General features: G+C 43.5%; 1 protein-coding gene and 1 pseudogene across 3 annotated transcripts; both read right to left on the bottom strand.

Moving 5' to 3' along the window:
* Positions 1 to 210: 210 nt before the first annotated feature.
* LOC147441679 (uncharacterized) lies at positions 211 to 19608 on the bottom strand. Of its 3 annotated transcripts, XM_086483232.1 has the most exons (16): positions 19389 to 19607; positions 16060 to 16140; positions 15862 to 15951; positions 15413 to 15475; positions 15270 to 15320; positions 15050 to 15142; positions 13855 to 13925; positions 13635 to 13731; positions 13262 to 13306; positions 12948 to 13010; positions 12708 to 12785; positions 12444 to 12568; positions 11763 to 11889; positions 812 to 859; positions 609 to 737; positions 211 to 474 (listed from the first exon to the last, which is right to left on the bottom strand). In XM_086483232.1, exons 1-16 carry the CDS (start codon positions 19518 to 19520, stop codon positions 397 to 399), a joined length of 1371 nt encoding a protein of 456 aa, XP_086339358.1. In that variant the 5' UTR covers positions 19521 to 19607; the 3' UTR covers positions 211 to 396. The 3 variants fall into 3 exon arrangements, with proteins under 3 accessions (XP_086339358.1, XP_086339359.1, XP_086339360.1); XM_086483233.1 differs by lacking the exon at positions 13262 to 13306; XM_086483234.1 differs by lacking the exons at positions 15862 to 15951; positions 16060 to 16140 and having other exon boundaries at positions 19389 to 19608.
* On the bottom strand, positions 811 to 6143 carry LOC147441680 (uncharacterized; annotated as a pseudogene).
* Positions 19609 to 20745: the final 1137 nt, after the last annotated feature.

The raw sequence follows: 20745 nt of genomic DNA, 5'->3' as shown, positions 1-20745 counted from the left end.
TTATGGATGACCAGCCTACGATACTAGTACTTGTATTGCATATACATTCTATAAATATGACCGGTGTTGTGTGTGTGTGTGTGTGTGTGTGTGTGTGTGTGTGTGTGTGTGTGTGTTTGTGTGTGTGTGAGAGAGAGAGAGAGAGAGGGAGAGCTCACACAAATATGAGAATTTCTAGGAGGAAAGCCACAAAAACATGAACAATTCGAATAGACCGACATATACATTACCATTCTTTTTATTTAAAAACCATTTAAATTATCAGGTAGCCTAGACAAAAGGCCAACTCACACTTCCATGCTCCATTATCAAAAATTACCCTCATTGAAACACATAAAGCTAAAATTGATTTCACTATTGCAGCCATTTTACAAGCACCTATCAAAGGCAAGGACACTATTTTTGAATCACTCTTCTACACTGCTTTTGAAGATTTTCTTTCTCAGCTTTGGCCTCCAAGAAAAGCCACTCCATCTGACAAGGCGCACAATATTGGGACTCAACTTTGATTAAGGGCACTTTTTATAATTATAATATATGAACATTATCCCAGTGCTACAAACATTATCACCATCACTCAAGAAACTTCATAAGTAAAAGCAAACTACCTCTTCCTTTTTCTTCATAAGTATCGCATTCATTGCTTGTTGGGTCTCCAATTGAGCAGACATTTTGTCCATGGTTAGAAGCAATTGATCCACCTCTTGCTCTTTAAGCTCCAAATTTTTCATTTTCTCCTGTTAAGACAAGGCGTTTGATTAGCCTCGGACATACAACTATTTATCCATGATGACTTCCGCATCACACAAACCTGAATCTCTTTCATTTCCGCCATGTGATCAGCCTTTATCTTGGACAGCTGCATAAGCGGACAGAACCAGGCCCATTAGTACATTGTAAACAAACAAGGTAGAATCCATGACTTAATTTAGTGCATAGAGTTGTATTCTCTCTATTCAAAATATCAAGGAATGAAATCCTTAAGCATGCTGCTCAAAAAAGTTTAGCTTGTAGCCTTGAATGTTTGATGAGAGCAAAGCATTGGATAGCCTATTCAAGGCTTGGAAGATAGCAAAAGAGGGATCAAATTAGCCCCAATGCAACATTATGTAAGAAATGTAGAACAAATAGGATCTTGTAGCAAGGAGAGTAGAGAGAGATACGATGCAAAGTCGATTAGTGGAAAATTAAAATTTAGAGTAGCACTATTACAAAGTGATGGCGTCATCCACCCATGCACTCTTGAGATAAAGCTTAGATGGTGATATAGACAACTAGAGCTAGTAGGCAGAATACAAGGGGCTGGTTGTCCTTCGACATAGGATGACATGGTTCATGGGAAATGGCATCCTTATATAGTGCTTATGGATAGATAGGTGTGTGTATGGCATGTGCAGTATTGACTATGCCTACCCACCACCCACAACCACCAGCCACTGGCCATAGTACTAATGGCATGTATATATGGCCTAATATCGTAGGGAATATTCATGATCACAAATAATGACCTCATCAGCGTGCAAGCTAAAATCCACCAAATATATGTGCACTATTTATATGTGCCATGTGCAACATACATGATGATGGGCAAAATTGACAAGTAAGGTATACTAACATGTTATGCAGCTAGGACAACAAGTGAACGAACTAAACAACTGAAAATTCAGCTCATTAGTACCAAAAAGTTTGATTCGTTAAAATTCTTGGAGTTGGCAAAGAGCCTTGAGCACATCTTGTACACCCTAGCATACGCACAAAAGATGCTGATTTTCGTGCTCCACTACCATGTAGCTTCTTATTGTAAGCTTTTCGATTTTGAGAGGCATCTGTAGGGGTGCAGTTGTTCTGAGATGCATTGAGAACTTCCAATACAACTTTCTTACAAATGGGCTAAACTTGCTACAATTAGAGGAGGTTATACTATGTATACCCTTTGTTTTGCCATTTTCTCGGTATGGAGCCTCCTGTATGAGAGCTTTTTTCAAGGGTACAAAGTATCCTTCTTTACTACAAGGATTGAAAGGGGAGGGGGGGGCAGTCTGTGCCGGGATGGAACAAACAGATTGCAAGAGGCAGAAGCAGGAGGTAGCAGGGGGAGTAGCACATGACACACATATGTACATCATTTTGTCACATAGGCCGGGCCTTCAGCTTCTAGAAGACGTCAATATAGCTTCCTCTCGGACATTAGATCCAAGGGTCAAGCTGGCTTCAGGCAAGGATATAGTACTTTAGACCACATTCTTCGTTGACAACAATCATCGAGGAAGGTTGGGTGGGAAAATAGAGGATCCATTGCTGCTTTGTGGATATCCGCAAAGCTTTTAATACAATGCCGAGTGCAAGACAGATGAGGAGGATGGACAATGTTCATGTCCTAGTGGAGATACGCTAGAGTATTTACCCCTTATATGGGACAGTGCCAGGTAGAGTGTGAGCCACTAGGGCTATATCAGTTAAGAGTACCGTTGGGGTAAAGCAAAGATCCCCTAGGCATATGAGATTCAGTTAAGAGCACGATTTTCCCCTATGTATTTGGCTTTACAGAGATGAGGTTCTCGAATATATTGAGAGAGGAGGGGCAGGAGCTAGCTACTGAAATGTTGATACAGATATTTGCTATACGCGGATGATATTGTACTTATATCAGACTCACCCAAGAGGTTATGGCAACATTTGCATGCATTGCACCTTTTGCACAAGGGTGAACTTGCAAAAATGGTCTTCAACACCTCAACAATGTGGGTGACAAGATCTTCTGCATACCAGTTTACTTTTGGCAGGCAGCTGGTTGAATATGTCAGAGAGTTTATATTTATGGATTACTTTCAAAAGGCCACGTTTTGCTTGGCGATGCACATCAGAGGCTCAAGCATATGTAGCATTTGGTGCATTAAAGAGGCAATACACACATTTACAGTTTCATGACGCTATGGATTTTTGATACCATAGTTACCCCCGCACTTCTCCGTGGGGCAGTGATCTGGGGTCCAAGCCTCTACCATACACAGGAGGCAGCCATTGACAGTGACTGATGGGCCAAAGGAGGAGTATTACGATGGATGGAAGCATATGGAGAGACCATTGACCATGATGCTATCATGCATGATAAGGGCAAAGACCTCAATTTCACAAGAGATCATTTGTGCAAAGATCAACAAATCACCGCTTGTCGTTGAGACCTTGTTTGAGGCAGTGACCTTCCTCCACGCATTATGGGAGCTCCCTCGGGATAGATACCCATGAGTGTTGGCCTCATCCATGTACTTAGAAGCCGAGGGTCACCGACATTGCTAGCATGCCCACTTGAGCACTTGGATGAGTCTATAGTAATGTAGATTGATAGACTACTCATTTTACATACAATCTAAATTGCCCTACACTTGAGCTCAGCTGACCAGATCTCAGCAAGATTATCAGAGCTGACATATTGAGGAAGGACATAATGATGACTTGGATCAAACCTGCTCTTCCCCATGGCACAAGGATGGCACGCTACCTAAGCAACTTTCTCCAGCTCTCTCCAAATAGCTTTATTATCCGACTGAGCTAAATGGATACTCAGCTCTTATGGCTACACACAATTTCAAACTCAGCTCTTATAGCTACCTCAACTCCTGCATACCAAATGGCAAGAGACTACTGAAGCCGGAACTTGAACTTCCATCCTTAGATGGACAAGAGAAAATCAAAGAGCCTCCTCTATTTCACGAAGGAAGGAGATCCTTCTCTGTCATCCATAATCCACAATCTAGTACAAAAGTGCAACCGAACCTTCAACCTGCTACCCATTGGATAGGTAGCTCTGTCGACAATTCCAAGAAAGACATGCATTTGCAAAAGGCACAGCAAATCTGCCAATCCATCTCCTCGAAGAAAATACAACCATAGAAACCTCCTCCGGAAGTGAGGAAGAAGATCCTACTGTTGTCCAAACACTTCTCTCTAAAGAAGAAGCTGGAAATGAATAGTTCCCCCTCTGGATCCAACAACCACATGCTTGCTCCCCTTGTGGGAAGGCACCGCAAGATAGCTCCATTTGGGAAAACCAAAGCAATCCAGCAGTGCTTTACATCCTACAACCTCCATCGGATTCCCCTCAGTGAAGAGAGGTTGGGGTAAACAAGGGTAAAGACGTAGAAGTCATAAACGAGGATCCATAGCCTCCACATACCCAAATATGCCCTAAACTTGGAGAAAACCAGGAAAAACAGCAAGCTTCTTCTCTCTCAATCAAGTCTTGAACGACACCGGATCAGCCAAATCCGAGCATCCAAGGTGGTTGTGACACCTAGGACTCTAATATCATGTGAAAGGTGGCAGCAGAAGATGCAATCAAGACAAGAACTGGCTCGTGATTTGGTGGACACCTTGACTCCGATCTAGAACACTTGCAGTGCCAAACACATGAACAAGGCACCTGTGGAGAAGAAAGGTCACTGAGGTAGAAAGAGAGAGGACATCTGAGAATGCAAGAGAAATGAAATGAAATGATATATTAACGTCTTCAAAAGGCCAAAATGACCTATGAGACCAAGCCGTTACAACATAGTGAATCTGATACCATGTCCGGAATCAAAAAGAACTGAAACAAAATACAAATGTGTAGTACAATGAAAGAAGGGGGGGGGGGGGGGGGGGGGGATGAGGGGGGGATATAGTGGAGATCCATCCTCATCTACACTCTGGACGTCGAAAGAGTATGGCTCGAATCCTCTACTGTAGTCTCCGTCGATGTTGTGTAGCTCCTCTCCTCAATCGCGGGCGTCTAGATCTCCCTAGCTCCAATGCTCGGTCTATGAGAATGCCACTAGCGGTAGTATGAGTGCGGGCAGAGCTCTGCAATGGTGTCTGCTCCTCTGGTTGCTCCTCTGGGGTCCAATATCTAGTGTAAAGAAATCTGTAATCTGTCTCTGGGACTGTCTCTCTCTAGCTCTCCTCAAAAAAGTGTCTCTGTGCTTGTGTAACTCAAGTAGATACAGTCCAAGACATCTCTGATCCTCATAGCTCATGACCCTATATAGAGGCCCAAAACCCTCTCTGAATAATCAATGAAAACGGCCTCGTATCTCATAGTACACTGGGCAATGACATATGTAATGTAACTCTGTCTCTGGCTCTAGATGACATAAGTGGCATATCCTGCTATCTGCTGGTATCCCTCTGAATCTGCCAGTCTCAATCTCGAGCTGATGTGAGGATGTGCGTATCTGGCCAATGGCACAACGCAAGCCATGAGAAAGATGTGTGTCCATATAGCTAGGTCGAATCACAAACCCATCCCCTGTGAGGTGGAGAAGATGCTCTCTATAGAAAGCCATCTTCGTGCTCAATGCTTGTACCGGCTCTATCCATGTCCTCCTCGTGTCTAGCTAGATCAGATCCTGACGAATGACACTAGTAATCTCCACCTGTGTCAGAGACATCAAGGGTGCCTGTAGAGAGTACTGAAAAGGAGGCAGAAAAGGAGGTAACTTGTCCATGGTGAAGCCATGTGTCTGAAACCATGATGTCATCTGTGCATACCAGCATGATGTATCCCCCTGTAGAGCTAGCTGTCTAGAGGACTCTAGCGCCAGCCTGGCATATTTGTCTTTGGTAGTATCCCATAGGCTTTGTACAAAGGAGACTGGTCTGGTAAGCGCCTCAATCTCCATAGGGGGGGCAGCTAACTCCGCTTGAATGATATCATGTGGTACGGACGCCTTGGCTCTAATCAGCAGAGAGATCATTGATACCAAGGGCCTCTCCATAAGTCTCCAACCATCCTGGCCTACAGAAGGTCCCCAAACCTGCACCCCATATAGCATAGTAGATGCAACCAAAGTATCAAAGAGCCATAGCTTTGTCCTAGGTTCCTGAAACTGAACCTGCGAACACATCCTCTCTAGTCCTCCCAAAGCCGCATAAGCTCTAGTCAGTCTAGTCTCTGCTGCTCTTCTCAAAGAAAATCTCGGCCCAGTGAAGACTGCCCCCAGGTAAGTGTACGCACCTGTATACTCCACAATCTCCTGACCATATGTGAAAGTAGGTGCTGATTTCCTGATCCACTGTGGTGTGGTGTTAAACACCATAGACTTGGTTTTACCAAGGTTTACACACAATCCACAATCCACTATCCTCTGAAAAACTGTGTAGTGCATCCAAATCTCGTTGCATACCCTCTGGTGAGTCAGATATCAACACAATATCATCAGCATATAACAACAATGGGATCCACGTCCCTGCCAGCTGGGCACCTTTGTCACCCTCTCTGTCAATGTAATCAGACACCTCATCAACATACATACCAAATAGAGTAGGAGACAATGGGCAGCCATGTTTCACCCCAATAGTAGAGTGAACTAAATCAGATACCCCTTCCATAATATACATGTTCCATCACTTATCTGTACAAAGCCATAATTCCCCATATCAACTCTATGGGCACCCCCATCTCCTGTAGTCTGCGCATCAATCGAGCTCTCGGTACCATGTCAAATGCTTTGCGGAAATCCACAAAGCTACAATAAATCCGTCTCCCATGTGACCTGCCCTCCTCAATGATGGCTCTGAGTGTCAAAATATGATCAAGAGTGGAGAAACCCCTCTTGAAACCAGCCTGACCCTTTGCCCGTACCCTCTCATCCTCTGCCCAAATACTCGAGCGCTGCTCAAGAATGGATGCATACAACCGTGCCAATGTGTGTCCAACCATAATAGTGCGGTAGTTCCTAGGCTCTGAGGATCCCCTGCCTTGAAGATAGGCACAATAGTAGACAGCCTCCAAGTCTCAGGTAACCCCTCACACATGGCACGATTGAACAACACTGCAAGAACCTCCATCAGCATATCCCTAGCATGTATAAAGTGCTCCGCTACTAGACCGTCATGATCATATGCCCTCCCGGTCCTCCTCCTGTCAATGGCCCTCTGTACCATCCCAGTGGTAAAGAAGATGCTCCTAGCTAGGCATGGCTCTGTAGGGTCTGGAAAGGGTTCCTGTCCAGGAACTGTATATAACGATGTCGCATACTGGCCCCACACATCAGGTGAAGTAATCATTGGGGGAGGGGAATGCTCATGAAAGAGTCGCCATGCCTCTCCTGAATCCCTACTCAAGAACATCAGATATAATTCTCGTTCCATCTGAGCCAGGTAAGCTCGCTTCTTCCGTCGCACAAGGCGCCGAGAAGCAATCCGAGACTGTCTGTAATGATGACTCCTACAAGAAGATCCCTGTGAAGTTGGGCTCTCATCTCTCTGCACTCCTCATCATACCAACTATTCTCGTTGGCATGCTCCCAAAATGTGGTCTCTAGCCCGGCTGGGTGTGTGGGTATGCCACTGATGCAACACCATGCAGTGTCTCAGTCAGTAAAGTGGTGCACTCCTCCACTGAGAGGCCTGTACCAGCTGTGCCAGCTAAGACGGTTCCAAATCTCCTCTATATAAACAGAATCAGTCTCTGGTGTAAATGTATAACGAGTGTGTGACTTGCCTCCTGATGTTTGGGTTGTACTATACTGGAATGAAACAGATAGTGTCAAGAGAGCATGATCTACTGCTACGGCCACTAGCCTTGCTCTCACTGTGAAATCCTGAATGCAAGGGATAAAGCTCGGCTGTGTCATAACATAGTCCACTGTACTGGCCCCATGTTTGTGTGGAAAACATGTGAAGCCGGCTGCTCCAAGAAATCACTGTAAGCCGTTAAGTATAGCTAGCCCATGTGTAGTCGTCAACTCTGTGAGGTATCTCCCATACTCCGTTTGCTCTCTGTCATGTGAGCGTCTGTCAAGCCCCAACTCCTCCACATCCAGCTCTCTAAGCATCTCATTTGAAGTGTCATAGAAGACTGTCTGAGAGTTGCCCGTTCGGGCATTGAAGTCCCCTAGGAGGATGATATCACCATCCCTAGAAATTCCCATATATCATCGTCCAGTATAGAGAAAGGCGACTACCCTTTGGATGCAGCATATACTGACGTACTGGGAGGGAAGTTACATATGGCAATGTATAGAAATTGACCTGTGTCAGCTCTCAACCTCACAAACATGTATCTAGCATGCTCATCTCTCTGTACAATATGTAGTAGTGGCTGTAGCTCCTCTCTAAATAGCACTGCTACTCCTCCTGAACCTTTATTCTCATGCTCAGATCTCGTGACTGTCCTATGGACTGTCTCCCATCTATATCCCCCCACATGTGGCATCACCTGTCCAGGCGCCTAGTGAGTCTCCGAGAAGAATACAATGTCCCCGTCTTTGAAACTGTCCTCAAAGGCCCCAACATCCAACCTCATAGACCCATTACAATTCCAAGTAGCTATCTTCAGTGTGGTCCCATAGGTCTCGCACCGGCATGTAGGGCATCTCTCCATAATGACCACTCTTCCTTCTTTGTAAAAAGTTGTCTTCCCTTTTTCACTTGCGGCCCTAATCTCTGGCATGACTTCCTGCATGTGGGCAAGCTGTGAGAGGGTGAGATCGTCACCAAGGAAGATACCAGTCTTTTTGAGAGTGGGCCTCCTTCTCAAAAAGTCCTCCTCCTCAATAGAGGGGAAGCGCAATATGAGAGCTCTTCCTCTCGATGTTTCCCCCGTGCCTCCACTTTTCTTACCAACTCTCCATGCTCTTGTGTGTCGCTTTTTGCATCGCCATTAGTACCATGAGCTCTTGTACTTCCTCATCAATTTTGTCCCGATCGTTGAGACCGGTAACCCTCACATGCAAAGCCCTCATACATCTTCGTTGTTCCTCCTCAAGTGTCATGTTGATGATGGTGGGAGTGGGGATTGATACCTCCTTGCCTTTGCCCTTCTTTGCGGCCGAAATCCACTTCTCCGCTTCCTCCACTTTCTTATGGGTTTTGGTAATCATATCTGTCCATGAAGATGTTTTGCTTCATGTTGTTTCTCCTCTTCCTTAATGGCTTGCATTTGCTCTTTGATTACCTTAAGTTCTTCTATCACTGAGGGTTGGATTTCTCCCTCTTCTAGTCCACCATTGGCTCTTGCCTCGGCTAGGTCTCTCTTGAGGGCTGAAATCTGATTCTTGAGGTCTTCAATTTCGGCCCGATGCTCCATTTTCTCCACAGTTTGAAGCTCGGCCTCGCTGATTTTCCACTGAAGAAAGACCGCCTTCTCCATCTTCCACTCTTGCATCTCTGTCTTGTACGCCTTCATCTCCTTTTCCATGTTTACTAACCTCTTGTTGGTAGCCATAAAAGTTGATTTCTTCATTGCTGGTGATGCCATTACATGCAAACCACTCAAGGGGGAGGGGCTAGAGCTCTCAAGAAGTGCTGGGTTTGCGCTCATGACCTCCATCACAAGACGGCCACACTAAACACACAGCTGTTTCCAGAACTTTCCACACTTATGCATACATTTTCTCCCGCACCAAGCATACATTTCGCATACAAATTTCCCCCCTTGCAGTTTCTGTGAATTTCTGAATTTTCTGCTTTGAATTTTTTAATTTCTGAATTTCTGAAATTCTCTGCTCTGAATTTTGAATTTAGAGAGAGGATCCTGCGCGCGTGATTGTAAGGCCTGCGCGTCCGTTTCCTACCTCTGTGCAGGTCTACCCTGCGAGCCCCTATTCTCTGCAGGTCTGCGCGCTGCTGTCTCAAGCGCCTCTGTAGGTATGCGCGTTGTTGAGCTCCACGCGCTGCTGGTTCCACACTGTTGAGTTCCACGCGCTGTTGAGCTCCTCGCGCTACTGGCTCCACGCTGCTGAGAGAGAGAGAGAGAGAGAGAGAGAGAGAGAGAGAGAGAGAGAGAGAGAGAGAGAGAGAGAGAGAGAGAGAAGGCTCTCCATGTTGATAACAAGCTGCTCATACAAGTGACCAAGGGTGGTCCGACATAGATCTGACATGCCCTTATGGATAGACCCAAGGTACGCAGAACTGCGACTACTACTGGCACTGCCAATTGCTCCTGCACACGAGACCACTGACACAGACTCTACATGGGCAATACCGAACTGCATCTCCTCTGGGAAACAAGGTGGATCTAGAGAGAGGAAACAAGGCTCAAGGCTGTCATTGTATGGCTGCCCTCTAGAGGAGAGGGAATCCTCTTCTCTCCTAGGCCTACATTAGAGATGCTCTGCCTCTGCAATCCTCCACCTATAGGCTGCCCTGTGTGCTGTCCTCGGTGTTGGTGACCGCAACTGATGGGCTGCCAAAAACGCTAGTTGGGGCTGCTGAAAAACGCTAGCAGATCTGCCCTCCACATGCCCATCTGATCACCCTAGGGCTGCCCCCAAGGGGCGTTCTTGCACTCCAGGCTTGTGCACACTGTCTCCCTCTAGTGCCCGTGCCCTCACATATATACCCCATAAGCCCTGGTCGGCCAGCTGTCCAACAGCCACGATTGAGAATGAGCATAAGAAAATGCACCTGCAGCCAGTAAGTCCATGGGAAAAACATGGCAAGGCTTGGAAATATATTCAGGAGCCTAATGGCCATGGAACCAAGCCAAAAACCCATGGCTAAACACAACCCAACATGAGAAAAAAACCTCACTGGCCGGGCACAGCCACAAAACAGCCCCCACTCCCTAACACCTGTCCTTGGGAGAAACTGGGACCAACTAGACAAAACCAAAGAGATGCTTGAACTCTAACAGTAGTAAAAGCGGGGGCACTAGGCCTACTTAGAGCGAGGGCATTTGAAAGAAGCGGAGGGCGCAGCTGGAGGCAACAAGCATGGTGTGGGATCAAATGGAGCGCAAAGCCAATAGGCAACAGCTCGCTGTCGAGAAGTTCGCGGCAAGGCCAGAGAGGCGCCATGCCTCTAACTTTGAGAATTTGTGACTTGAATAATTACACACACAACTTATTCAAGAGTAATGTAAGAGGTAACGAAGAACACCTCCAGTTCAGCCATGAAAGCTCCACTCTTACACAAGACCAAATACAACTCAAAACTCATGTGTTTAATGATTTCATGTAGCCTGGCCTTCAATTACATATATACAACGCTAGGTTGCCCTCTGAAAAACCCTTGCTTGCTCACACTTATTTGAAGAGAGAAAACCCTAATTGGCACCCTCACACACTCGAAAACAAGAAAGAAGCAAGCCGGGACTGCACATAGTGCACCATAGAGAAATCACGTGTATCCCTCTCACAAAGGGTGAAAGTGCTGATATTCGGTCATAAGCAAGCACCCCCTTGCTTACCATCACGGCACCGTGACTAATGTGACATTTTGAGCCACATTTGACCCAGAATGGGTAGATTTTTACCATTTTCTTGCCCTTTTTTGGCCATTTTTCACTCAAAAATGACCCGCCAAGTGTTCTTCAGCTCATAAGCCAACTTTGTGGAAAAAAACACTTCTAAACTCATGCTGCATTTCTTTGAATAACTTCATGACACTTGGAAAACATTCCTACACATACTCAGTAATTTCTTGTCAAGAGTTAGATGCACACTTCAGGAATGTGATCAGACATATTTCCTTCTATAAAAAAGCAAAGTAAAAAATTGTGAAAGATGCAACCTTGAATCATCAGCCAAATTCTCTAGAAAAGTTGCTTTATGCAGCTAGTTTCCTAGATTCTCTCAGCAATTTCTTGTCAAGACTTAAAATTTTTGCATCTTTACATAACGTGATCCATCATAATCTCTTCTACAAAAAAGGAAAGTCAAAAATTGTGAAAGATGCAGTCTTGAAATATCAGCCACATTTTCTAAGAAAGTTACTTTATGCAGCTCTCCATTGCCCTTTTACATGTTTTAAATGTCATTCGATAGATTCTAAAGCTTTACCTGTTCGTTTAGTGCTTTGACATCATCAAACAAAGCATGAACCTCAGCCCGAGCATCCTCTTTTTCCCTCGTCTCAGACTCTAGTCTTGACAAAATTTGAGACCTCTCTTCTTCTAGCTCCGTAAGCCTGAAAGCTGTAACGCAATTAGCAAAGATACGCCAAGCTTTCCTGTTATTTTTTGGCCAAGTATAACGCAGTAAATCTGCAGGTAAATGCTGCAAAAGACGACACTCAATAATTATTTTATATTCAATTGCATGAAAATTGACATCCATGCCATCTTTCACCATGCATTTCATAGAGAAAAGTGTGATTCTGCTGCATCGTCACATTTCCCAGGTTCCCAACATTGGCCCGTTTTCTGAAATCAAGTAGGTTTAAGGCTACTGAAACAGGCGCGCGCACACATGAGAGAAATATTTATCAGGATTTTCCTTTGTGATCTTGTTCAAACCTCAATTGCATACAGGAAAGCTCCACATTGACAATCATCATTGTCAACCCTAATAACTATCATCCAGATCAAAATTATTTTTAATTCTTTCTGGCTTACACCCATTTGACAAGCCTTCAGATACATCTACAGCCAGCATCTCAAGCAATCATCAATTGTGTATGAGTTAAATAATGCATGCCCAACCAACTTGATAAGTAAACTGGAAAAGGATATCAGCTATTACCTTTCTTTCAGATTAATAGTTTGATGCAAGTTTTCGCGAGCTTCTTGCAACTTCTCTTGGCATTCTCTGGTCTTCTTTTCATGATCTTTTTGGAGAAGATGTAGCTCTTTCTCGTAAGCTTCAGCCTGTAAATAGCTTGACAATATATGTTATGCACAAGAATTTAGCTTTACTATTATGTAGTCCTAGCCACAAAATATTATAAGTGTTCCTAAACCTACGCCACCATGTACACTCTGCCAATGACAACGTCGTTTTGCTTACCTTACTCAAGCTGGTCATTACTGTGTCTTCAATTTCAGATGAAACTTCTTCTAGAAACTTTAATCGACCAATTTCCAGCTGTACTGAAACCCATTCAATCAACCAAAAAGGTAAGCTGACTAATGAAAGTATTTATACCAAATATATCATATGCTCAACATGGACCTAAGCATGTGAAAATCACTTGACTTAGAAATTGCAATCTGAGACTAGAGCTTTTTGCAAAGAAACTGCTTTTACCTGCTTTGCTAGGTCACGTTGTTGCTCTTGTGCAATTTGCAGAGCATGCTCACTTTGTTTCAACTGTAAAAACCAAAAATCCACTTAAGAATAGCTCAAAGAAATTCATGTTCTGTTCTGTAAGTGATGCATTCTTCACAGCCCTAGAACCTTAATCATCCTCTTTACGAGTCTTTCTTCCGAGAGAAAGAGTTTAAAGTATTAGACTGCTTTTGCAAAGCTCCCTAGAAAAACTTGCCATTGCTCAATATGGCAATTAATATGCACTAGTTAGAAATTAAGGAAAGTGTTCTTTTGCATACAATTCATAACACCTTCATAAGGAAAACCATGTTGTCAGCTGTGACTCGTGCAACCACCTGAAGTAAAAAGACAAACCTTGAGAGGTGGTACTTGTTAATTGCCTTAAAACCTCTATTCAATAATTTGGATTAGCAAAAATATTTGCTGAATGCATGCGTAACAGATTAACCATCACTCATTCTACTTATCCAGCAAAAATTTGCAACTCAGCAATAGAGCTCAAGACCAAATACATGGGAGTACACAGCATAGTAGGTGGTGCTTAATCACAGCTTCATGCAAACTCCATGGATATTTATTGTGCAGATGATAGGAGTCAAAAATAGAGTTGAATGTGGAGGGTCAATAAAACATACACCACTTGCTGTTCAGCCAAGGTCTTACCTCCTTATAACGTTCGACTTGTTCAAGTGCAGACCGTTCATTCTGCTTCAATGAAAGGGCTTCTTCGAGTTCCCTTTTCAACCTTTCGTTCTCTGCTCTGAGAAGGCGAAACTTTTAGAAACCGCAACACTTCATGAGTTCTTCATAGTATTGGTCTTATAGCTGCAGCAATTTTACTCAACAAAAAAATTTGCATTGCACGCAATAGGCTTGAGCTTACTTCATTTGCTCCTCAGCTTTGAATCTAAGTTCATCTAGCTTCTGTTCCTCTGCTTGACAACTCATTGAGGGCTTCAAGGTAGAAAACATGAGCAAATTTATTGCAACGAAAAACATCAAGCCAACAAAGTTGAGGGATCATAATTACTAAGTATCTAATTAAGTTTACTTCCCATGCTCTAAATGTTTTAATTCTGCTATCATATAATGACGTTTTTGACATAGTTCCACTACATTAAGTGGAGGATGATAAGTCCTCAGCTTGAATTGGGGAATTTTCATAGGACATCAATAAGACAAGTCCATTAATGCTTTGAAAAGGAGCGTTGAGATAGAAAACAAAAATGCTTGCTCATTAAAGTTCCTTCACACAAGAAAGAAAACAGGCTATAGCTTATAAACTTCTTTTCCGTAAAATGAACTACAAAAAGAGGTCAGCCTAAATGCACTATGTGATGTTCCACACAATATTCATTCTGTTTCTTCAGGTAAAATCTAGATAGTATTTTTGAAACTATCTGTTTTCCAGGATACTGTAATATAACTTGATTATCATTTTTAACAAGATGTTTGTTTCACACTGCTTTCAGAAGATACTAAATCAGCTTTAAAGGTGAGACATCATGTCTTTAGGTTATCTAAGCTCGGCCAGAACACAGAAGTGTCTATCCTCTGAAGCAGATGTACAAATTGCACCCTTCTAGGATGCACAATACACCACACATTCAGCCCAACCATCTCAGGTTCATGAACCATGCAGTAAACAAAGACTTTGGAAACACTGATAGCAGGACTGCCGAGCACATGTGAAAGTCATCCTCATCAATTTAAAGAGGGAAATCCATAATCTCTCTAGGGCTCTGAAATACTATGACCAACATGCAAGTTCATAAATGGGTGTTAGTTCCAAAAGCCGTCAACTATATTTAACGAATCTCAAAAAGTTTCCAGAGATACAGACCAGACCAGTCAATAGTCAGGGATCGAAACACTAGCTACCTAAGATCCTACAACAGGCCAGTCAATGGTCAGGAATTGAAAAAGCAATACCCTAGCTAAGATCTTACAAAGTGCCAAGCAAAAAAGTCCATTGGCAATCCAATCTGCAAAATTAAGCATAGCTTCCACAAAAATCGATTTTCTACAGTGAACTTTATGATAAACGAAACTGTAGAACTAATGGTCAGTTTCTGTACCTTTGAAAAACTGAACGACACCCTTCTGCTGTCTTTTGATCCACAAACTATTCTACCTTTGCCTTCGTCATCTTGCAAATAAGTTAGAGCTTTCTGCAGAGACAGAATGTTGTCATTGGCCTCTGAATTGTATCAGCTACCTAAAAGCACAAATAGCACTTGGTGCCAACACTTGTACAAATGTCAAAAAGATCTTAAACATGAATCTACAAAGTCTTGCCTGCATAGTTGATGTGAGATCATCTACTTTTTGGATGACATCAAGCTGAGTCTGCCTTCCAAGCAAATCAAAATGAGTACAAGAGATGAGAAGCTTCACCATGCTTATGATATTTTGAGCTAATATAAGCAATAAAGCCTTACAGAATGATCTTGTCTTTTCATTCTCTCATCCAAAAGTGCTGATTGGTGTTTCATGTCCATTATCTGCCAAAGCAATGAAAATCCTGGATATAAAAAGCATGCCCATGCTGAATACAGAGTGATTTAAAAGCAATAAACAATATACCTAGATGAATCCAGGATAAGCCCAGATTCACCCTTAAAGGAAAGTGCAAGGTACAGACCCATGGTAGTCACCCACAAGACAATATAACCATCAGCTCCATCATGCATAGTATTGACTAAATACCACGACATCCCCACTAACGTCGTCAGTGCCCAATAGTGGGTGTAGAACTAGGTACTAACATATGCTCCCAAACACAACACACACCGCACGCACGCACACATGAGCATACATCAACACAAAGTTCAGCGTACTGAGTTAGCACATTTCTACAATTTGTAACGTTATGCCCAGAATCCTTCACCTGGGTGTGCAGAGATGTTAGCTGCAAGGAGACTTTCATCAGTCTGCTGGAAAGCAATTTGGCTGATGGCTTTTTCAAGGCACCAAATGCCTGTGCAGCCATATTGAAAAGTTTGTCCCGATCAGAGAAGGCAGTAACAGGAGAGTTTACAAAATATATTTGTGGCCAATGTGTTGTCATATGTACATGTTTACAAACCTTCTTATTTACAGATGCAAGTCCGTCATCTTGAAGACTTCTGATGACTTCCTTGACTATAAGAGTGGCTTCTGCTGTTGCCTGTAGTACAAGAAGGATTAGTCTTCCATGTAGACCTTGACTGACCCAAGCTTGCAATCGATAATCTGTTTAATAAAGAATCTAGCAATTATGAGAAATAGTAACTTCCCATGCACGAAAAAAAATCATGTCATGGTCGTAGCCTAAAGCTACGCCCAAATTGCACTTCAAAAAAAATTGCACCAAGGTAGTCCAACAATCAGCTAAACATCTTTTACTGACATATCTCTTCAAAGAAACTAAATACCTCCATAAGTTCCACAAGCACTAGAAATGTTAGAGGGTGAGATAAATTGTGAGAGTATTCATGAATGAAATTGTGAGAAATAGCTTGTTAAAGGGTCAGGTCGCCTGGGTTCGTGCTCCTGCACACTGGCTATGGCAGCCGGGCACATGAAAGGGAGCGGGAGCTGCGGCTGATGATCACAGTCAAATGGCAGATCAAGCTTCCGATTATGCATCAAAATTTTGACGACAATTCAAATAGCTAGGCGGCTGCTGAGAAGATGTGCACAAAGACAAAATATTTCACATCTTTTTAGGGGCTGGGTGCATTAGTTCAATGGGTTATGTAGCAGCCAGTGAATGGAACCAGGCAAAGGGCTGGAAGGCGAAGCCCATGCAACCTAACCCAAAGCTAAACCTTTGAAGATCTTCAAAATAAATAGACACACATTTTTGTGTTTAAAAGGAAATTATGAAGGGACATCTCCTTTTAGGCATCACCATCACTTTTATTTCATGTAGCTTGATATGATATTTCATGATCAGTTTTACTTGGGGGAAGAAATAAAAACCATTATAACTCACAAAATCATGATGACCTTATCTCTGAGATCGATCAGTGTGCCTCTGGTGTGAGGAGAATGTGAGCTCTGCTATGGTAGCTGCTCCTCCGGCTGCCTAGTGTCTGCTCTAACGAAGTCTGTGATCCGTCTCTGAGACTGGCTAGCCCCTCCCTCTCAACAGGATCTCTCTGTGTCTGCGCAGCTTGAGCAAAAACAGTCCCAAACATCTCTGGCCCTCGCCATCAACATTATCTTGGTCTTTGAGGCCACAAATCCTCGGATGTAAAGCCCGGACACGCCTCCTTTGCTCCTCTTCTAGTGTCAAGTTAATGATGGTGGGTGTGGGGATTGTCTCCTTGCATTTTCCTTTCTTTGCGATCTCGATCCATTTCTCGGCCTCATCCGCTTTTTGTTGGGTCTTTGTAATAACATCCGCCCACGAAGTCGTCATTGCTTTGTGTTGCTTCTCCCCATCTTTGATGGCCTGCATTTCTTCTTTGATTTTGAATAGTTCGTCAACCACTTATAGATTCTCAGGGGTCGAGAACTTATGTCCACACCAGTGAGATGCGCATTAACTCTCGCTAAACTGCTAAAAATCAGACCACATACGTGGAATGATGTTGGAAAACGTCTTGAGAAAACGGAAATAAAAAATCCAATCGAAACTTTAAACCTTGAAATGAAAAAGTGAAACTAACCCAAAAAAAAAAGCAAAACCAGTGCCCATAAACAAGGTTGGGGATTACTGCGAAGGAGAAGAAGGGAATACCACACTACCCATAGAACACTTGGGAGTAAAAACCATTGCAATCCTGGATAGTGGAACGGACGTTGCCATTGCTACAAAATCGATTTGGGAGAAATAGGGAATTCCTGCCCTAAGAAAAACTTGGATGAAATTGCAGCTAGTTGATGGCTATATTGCAAAACCTATCGGTATTCTAGTACAGGTGGTGATGACTTCTTGTGGAATCGAGTATGAACATACGTTCGCTTTAGTAGATTTTGGTACTGAGAATAACTATGATGTTATTCTCGGAAGGCCATTCATGCGCCCGTTAAAGATGGTTCAGAACTGGGGTCATGATTGTATCTATTTGCACCACACGGAGACCACTACACGTATCAACTTAAGTGACCACAGCTACATAGATGTACAGAGAATACCCGTAGAGGATTTTGATTCGGCAAAACTGCTATAGTATCGGAAGTACATGCGTAGTTAAACTCTACACCTATGGATGTGTGGAGCTTCAGATTGTGACAACTTTGCCAAGGACAAATACAAGAAAGCAAGACCATTTGAGGGTCCGCACTACATACCTGGGTCTTTTCCTGAAGAAAGAATGGAGCCCTTGGAGTGGACTCAGCTTTTGGCTACCTTAGATGTGTGTGTCAATGAGATCACGTCCCTTTTGCATGATTAGAGTGAACCTAGACATAAATCACCGAGAAACAATAGAGCCTAGTGAAGTACAAGAAGGGGAGACCGAAGTGCAGTGCTTGCATATCCGAGATGAGATTTATGGGCTCCAAGATTTAATTTTTCGAGCTCCAATCTCTGCTTCTGTTAAGCCGCTCAAAAAGCTCTTGAAACTTATTCAAAAGAGTCTCCAAGAGAGATAATCTCCGCTCCGCGAGTTCACTTCAAAATTCCCCAAGACAATCCACCCATGAGGGGGGTCTCCTCCGATGTCCAAGAGGCGCTCAAAACCCACAGCCAAGTAGCATTTTTAAAACATTGTCTTGCAGGAGTCTTCGGGTCACCGACAAGTGGGGAAGGTGGCTGTCGTGAAGGATCTTGAGTTGGTATCAACGTTTTAAAACGCAGAGCTCGGGGGAGGGAGTCCTGTCGTCGCTAGCAAGGAGGGGAGATAGCTTCAAAGCTTCACACCCCCAAAAGGGGCCTCGGATGATTTCACCCTTTTCAGCAAAGCTTTCCAAAACAGCTTTACCAAGGGACTTAAAAACCTTTGCCCAAGCCACCAATAAGAAGGGAAAATTCCCTCTCTTCTTCGCAAGGTGCCCAGCTCTTCACCCGACTACAACGTTTTGAAACGTTGGGCTCAACAGTGGGAAGGGAAGACGGGAAGGGGGGTCACCGTTGAGGGAGACAAGGGACAGCGTTTCGAAACGGTGTTTAAGGTCATGTTAAATGCTTTTGAATTAAGGGCCTTTAAATATGTGCCTTGGGGCCTCACTCTTGCATTCTAGGTTTGCGGCAGCAAAGACCGAGTCCACCGGTAGTTGTACCTTTGTGAAGCAATATAAAAGGAATACCAAAAGGGGTGCCAAGGTTTTGGAGCCAGTACTCTAAGAGTGGAGCTCCGCCACTCCGTATCTGCCATGTGAACTCTCTCTCTCTCTCTCTCTCTCTCTCTCTCTCTCTCTCTGTGTGTGTGTGTGGGGGAAGCAGACCTAGAATGTTAAATTATCGTATTTCCACTATGAATGTACCTTCAGAAGAGCGTTCCAAGAAGCATCGGAGCAGAGCTGGGTGGAGGAGGTAGGCAAGGTGGAGCACTTGGATCCCACACAACAGAGCTGTTCCTCCTGCTGCTGCTGGTCCTGACGACGACGTTGCGCCATCGCCAAATTTTCGCTGCCAAGAAGCAGGAACTTAACTGTAATTCGGGGCCAGCTCGGTGGCGGGTTGCAGGCGTGGAAATATGTTGCTACTTACTTTATAATTAATTTGAAACAACTATGTGCCACACATTTTCCACTAGAGTGCTTCGTTAGCCGCAGAGTCCGAGGGTAAGAGAAAACAAAAACCTCTAGAAGACAAAAACTTGGGGGCAGGGAGAGAGAGAGAAGAGAGAGAGAGGTGTATTTTTTAGAGGGTAAGAGAAAACAAGAACCTCTAGAAGACAAAAACTTCGGGGGCAGGGAGGGAGGGAGAGAGAGAGAGAGAGAGAGGTGTATTTTTTGTTATCATCTTGGATGGACAAATATGACCTGTAGGACCAAAGGTACATGTGATTTTTTATTATCGTTTTGGGTGGTAAATATGATGTATGGGATCAAAAGATACATATGATGAACTATATGGATAAGTGACTTTCAATGCTCAAGGATTATGTGACGAGACACAGTGGAGAGCCCACGCTATGGCTGGAGCGGAATGTATGTAGGTATAAGTCATGACTGAAAATCTGAGGAGCAGTTTCAAAATTCGAAGGTGAATTCTTTCCAATCTAATTCATCACAAATATGAATGTGTTCATGATGCTCAATAAAAAGTCTACCAAATACTACAAAGCATCAAGTTTGCAATTTTGGAGGACAGTATTGGTCATTGAATTTTGGATTATCTGCCTTCAATTGCAAAAGAGCTTCTATACCACTCTTGAACTTGTGAGGAGCTTCTCCCAGAACGTGTGCATCCCAACCTCTTTTTATGACATTCCAGTCATTCTATTTCACAATGTCCCAACAAAACTAGCTCTTCAAGACTGCATTGCAGACCCAAATCAAAGTGAAACAATCAACAACGACAATTTCTATTGATCTTGTCTTGGCTCTTAAGGTGTTTGCACGGATGCATTAAGACCCATATTGAAATCTTAGCAAGCTCTTTCAAACCAAAAGGCAGCTGTCGATATTTGGTAATCACAAGGTACCTCATAGCGATCCATAGTTACATGCATACTCCCCCCTCCAGATGCAAGTGAGGCATCCTCTCCTTGTTGCCGTAACTCTTCTAAATCTTTCTCGAGCAAAATATTGGAAACTATATATGCCATTTCAAAATTTCTCGAGTAAAAAAATTTATGAAAGGATGAGAGAGAGAGAGAGAGGCCACCGATTGCCG

Source organism: Adiantum capillus-veneris, chromosome 15, assembly GCF_014529385.1.
Source record: "Adiantum capillus-veneris isolate H3 chromosome 15, ASM1452938v2, whole genome shotgun sequence".
Classification (NCBI taxonomy): domain Eukaryota; kingdom Viridiplantae; phylum Streptophyta; class Polypodiopsida; order Polypodiales; family Pteridaceae; genus Adiantum; species Adiantum capillus-veneris.
This window is presented reverse-complemented; position numbering and strand designations above follow the sequence as displayed.

What these genes read in the sequence shown, in the direction of transcription:
- LOC147441679 (XM_086483232.1), bottom strand. Translation starts at nt 19,520, where the DNA reads ATGGCGCAACGTCGTCGTCAGGACCAGCAGCAGCAGGAGGAACAGCTC. An exon ending in TAACATCTCTGCACACCCAG is followed by an intron (nt 15,476 to 15,861) that starts GTGAAGGATTCT and finishes TTGCTTTGGCAG; the next exon opens with ATAATGGACATGAAACACCA. An exon ending in AAAGCTGAGGAGCAAATGAA is followed by an intron (nt 13,732 to 13,854) that starts GTAAGCTCAAGC and finishes TCGCCTTCTCAG; the next exon opens with AGCAGAGAACGAAAGGTTGA.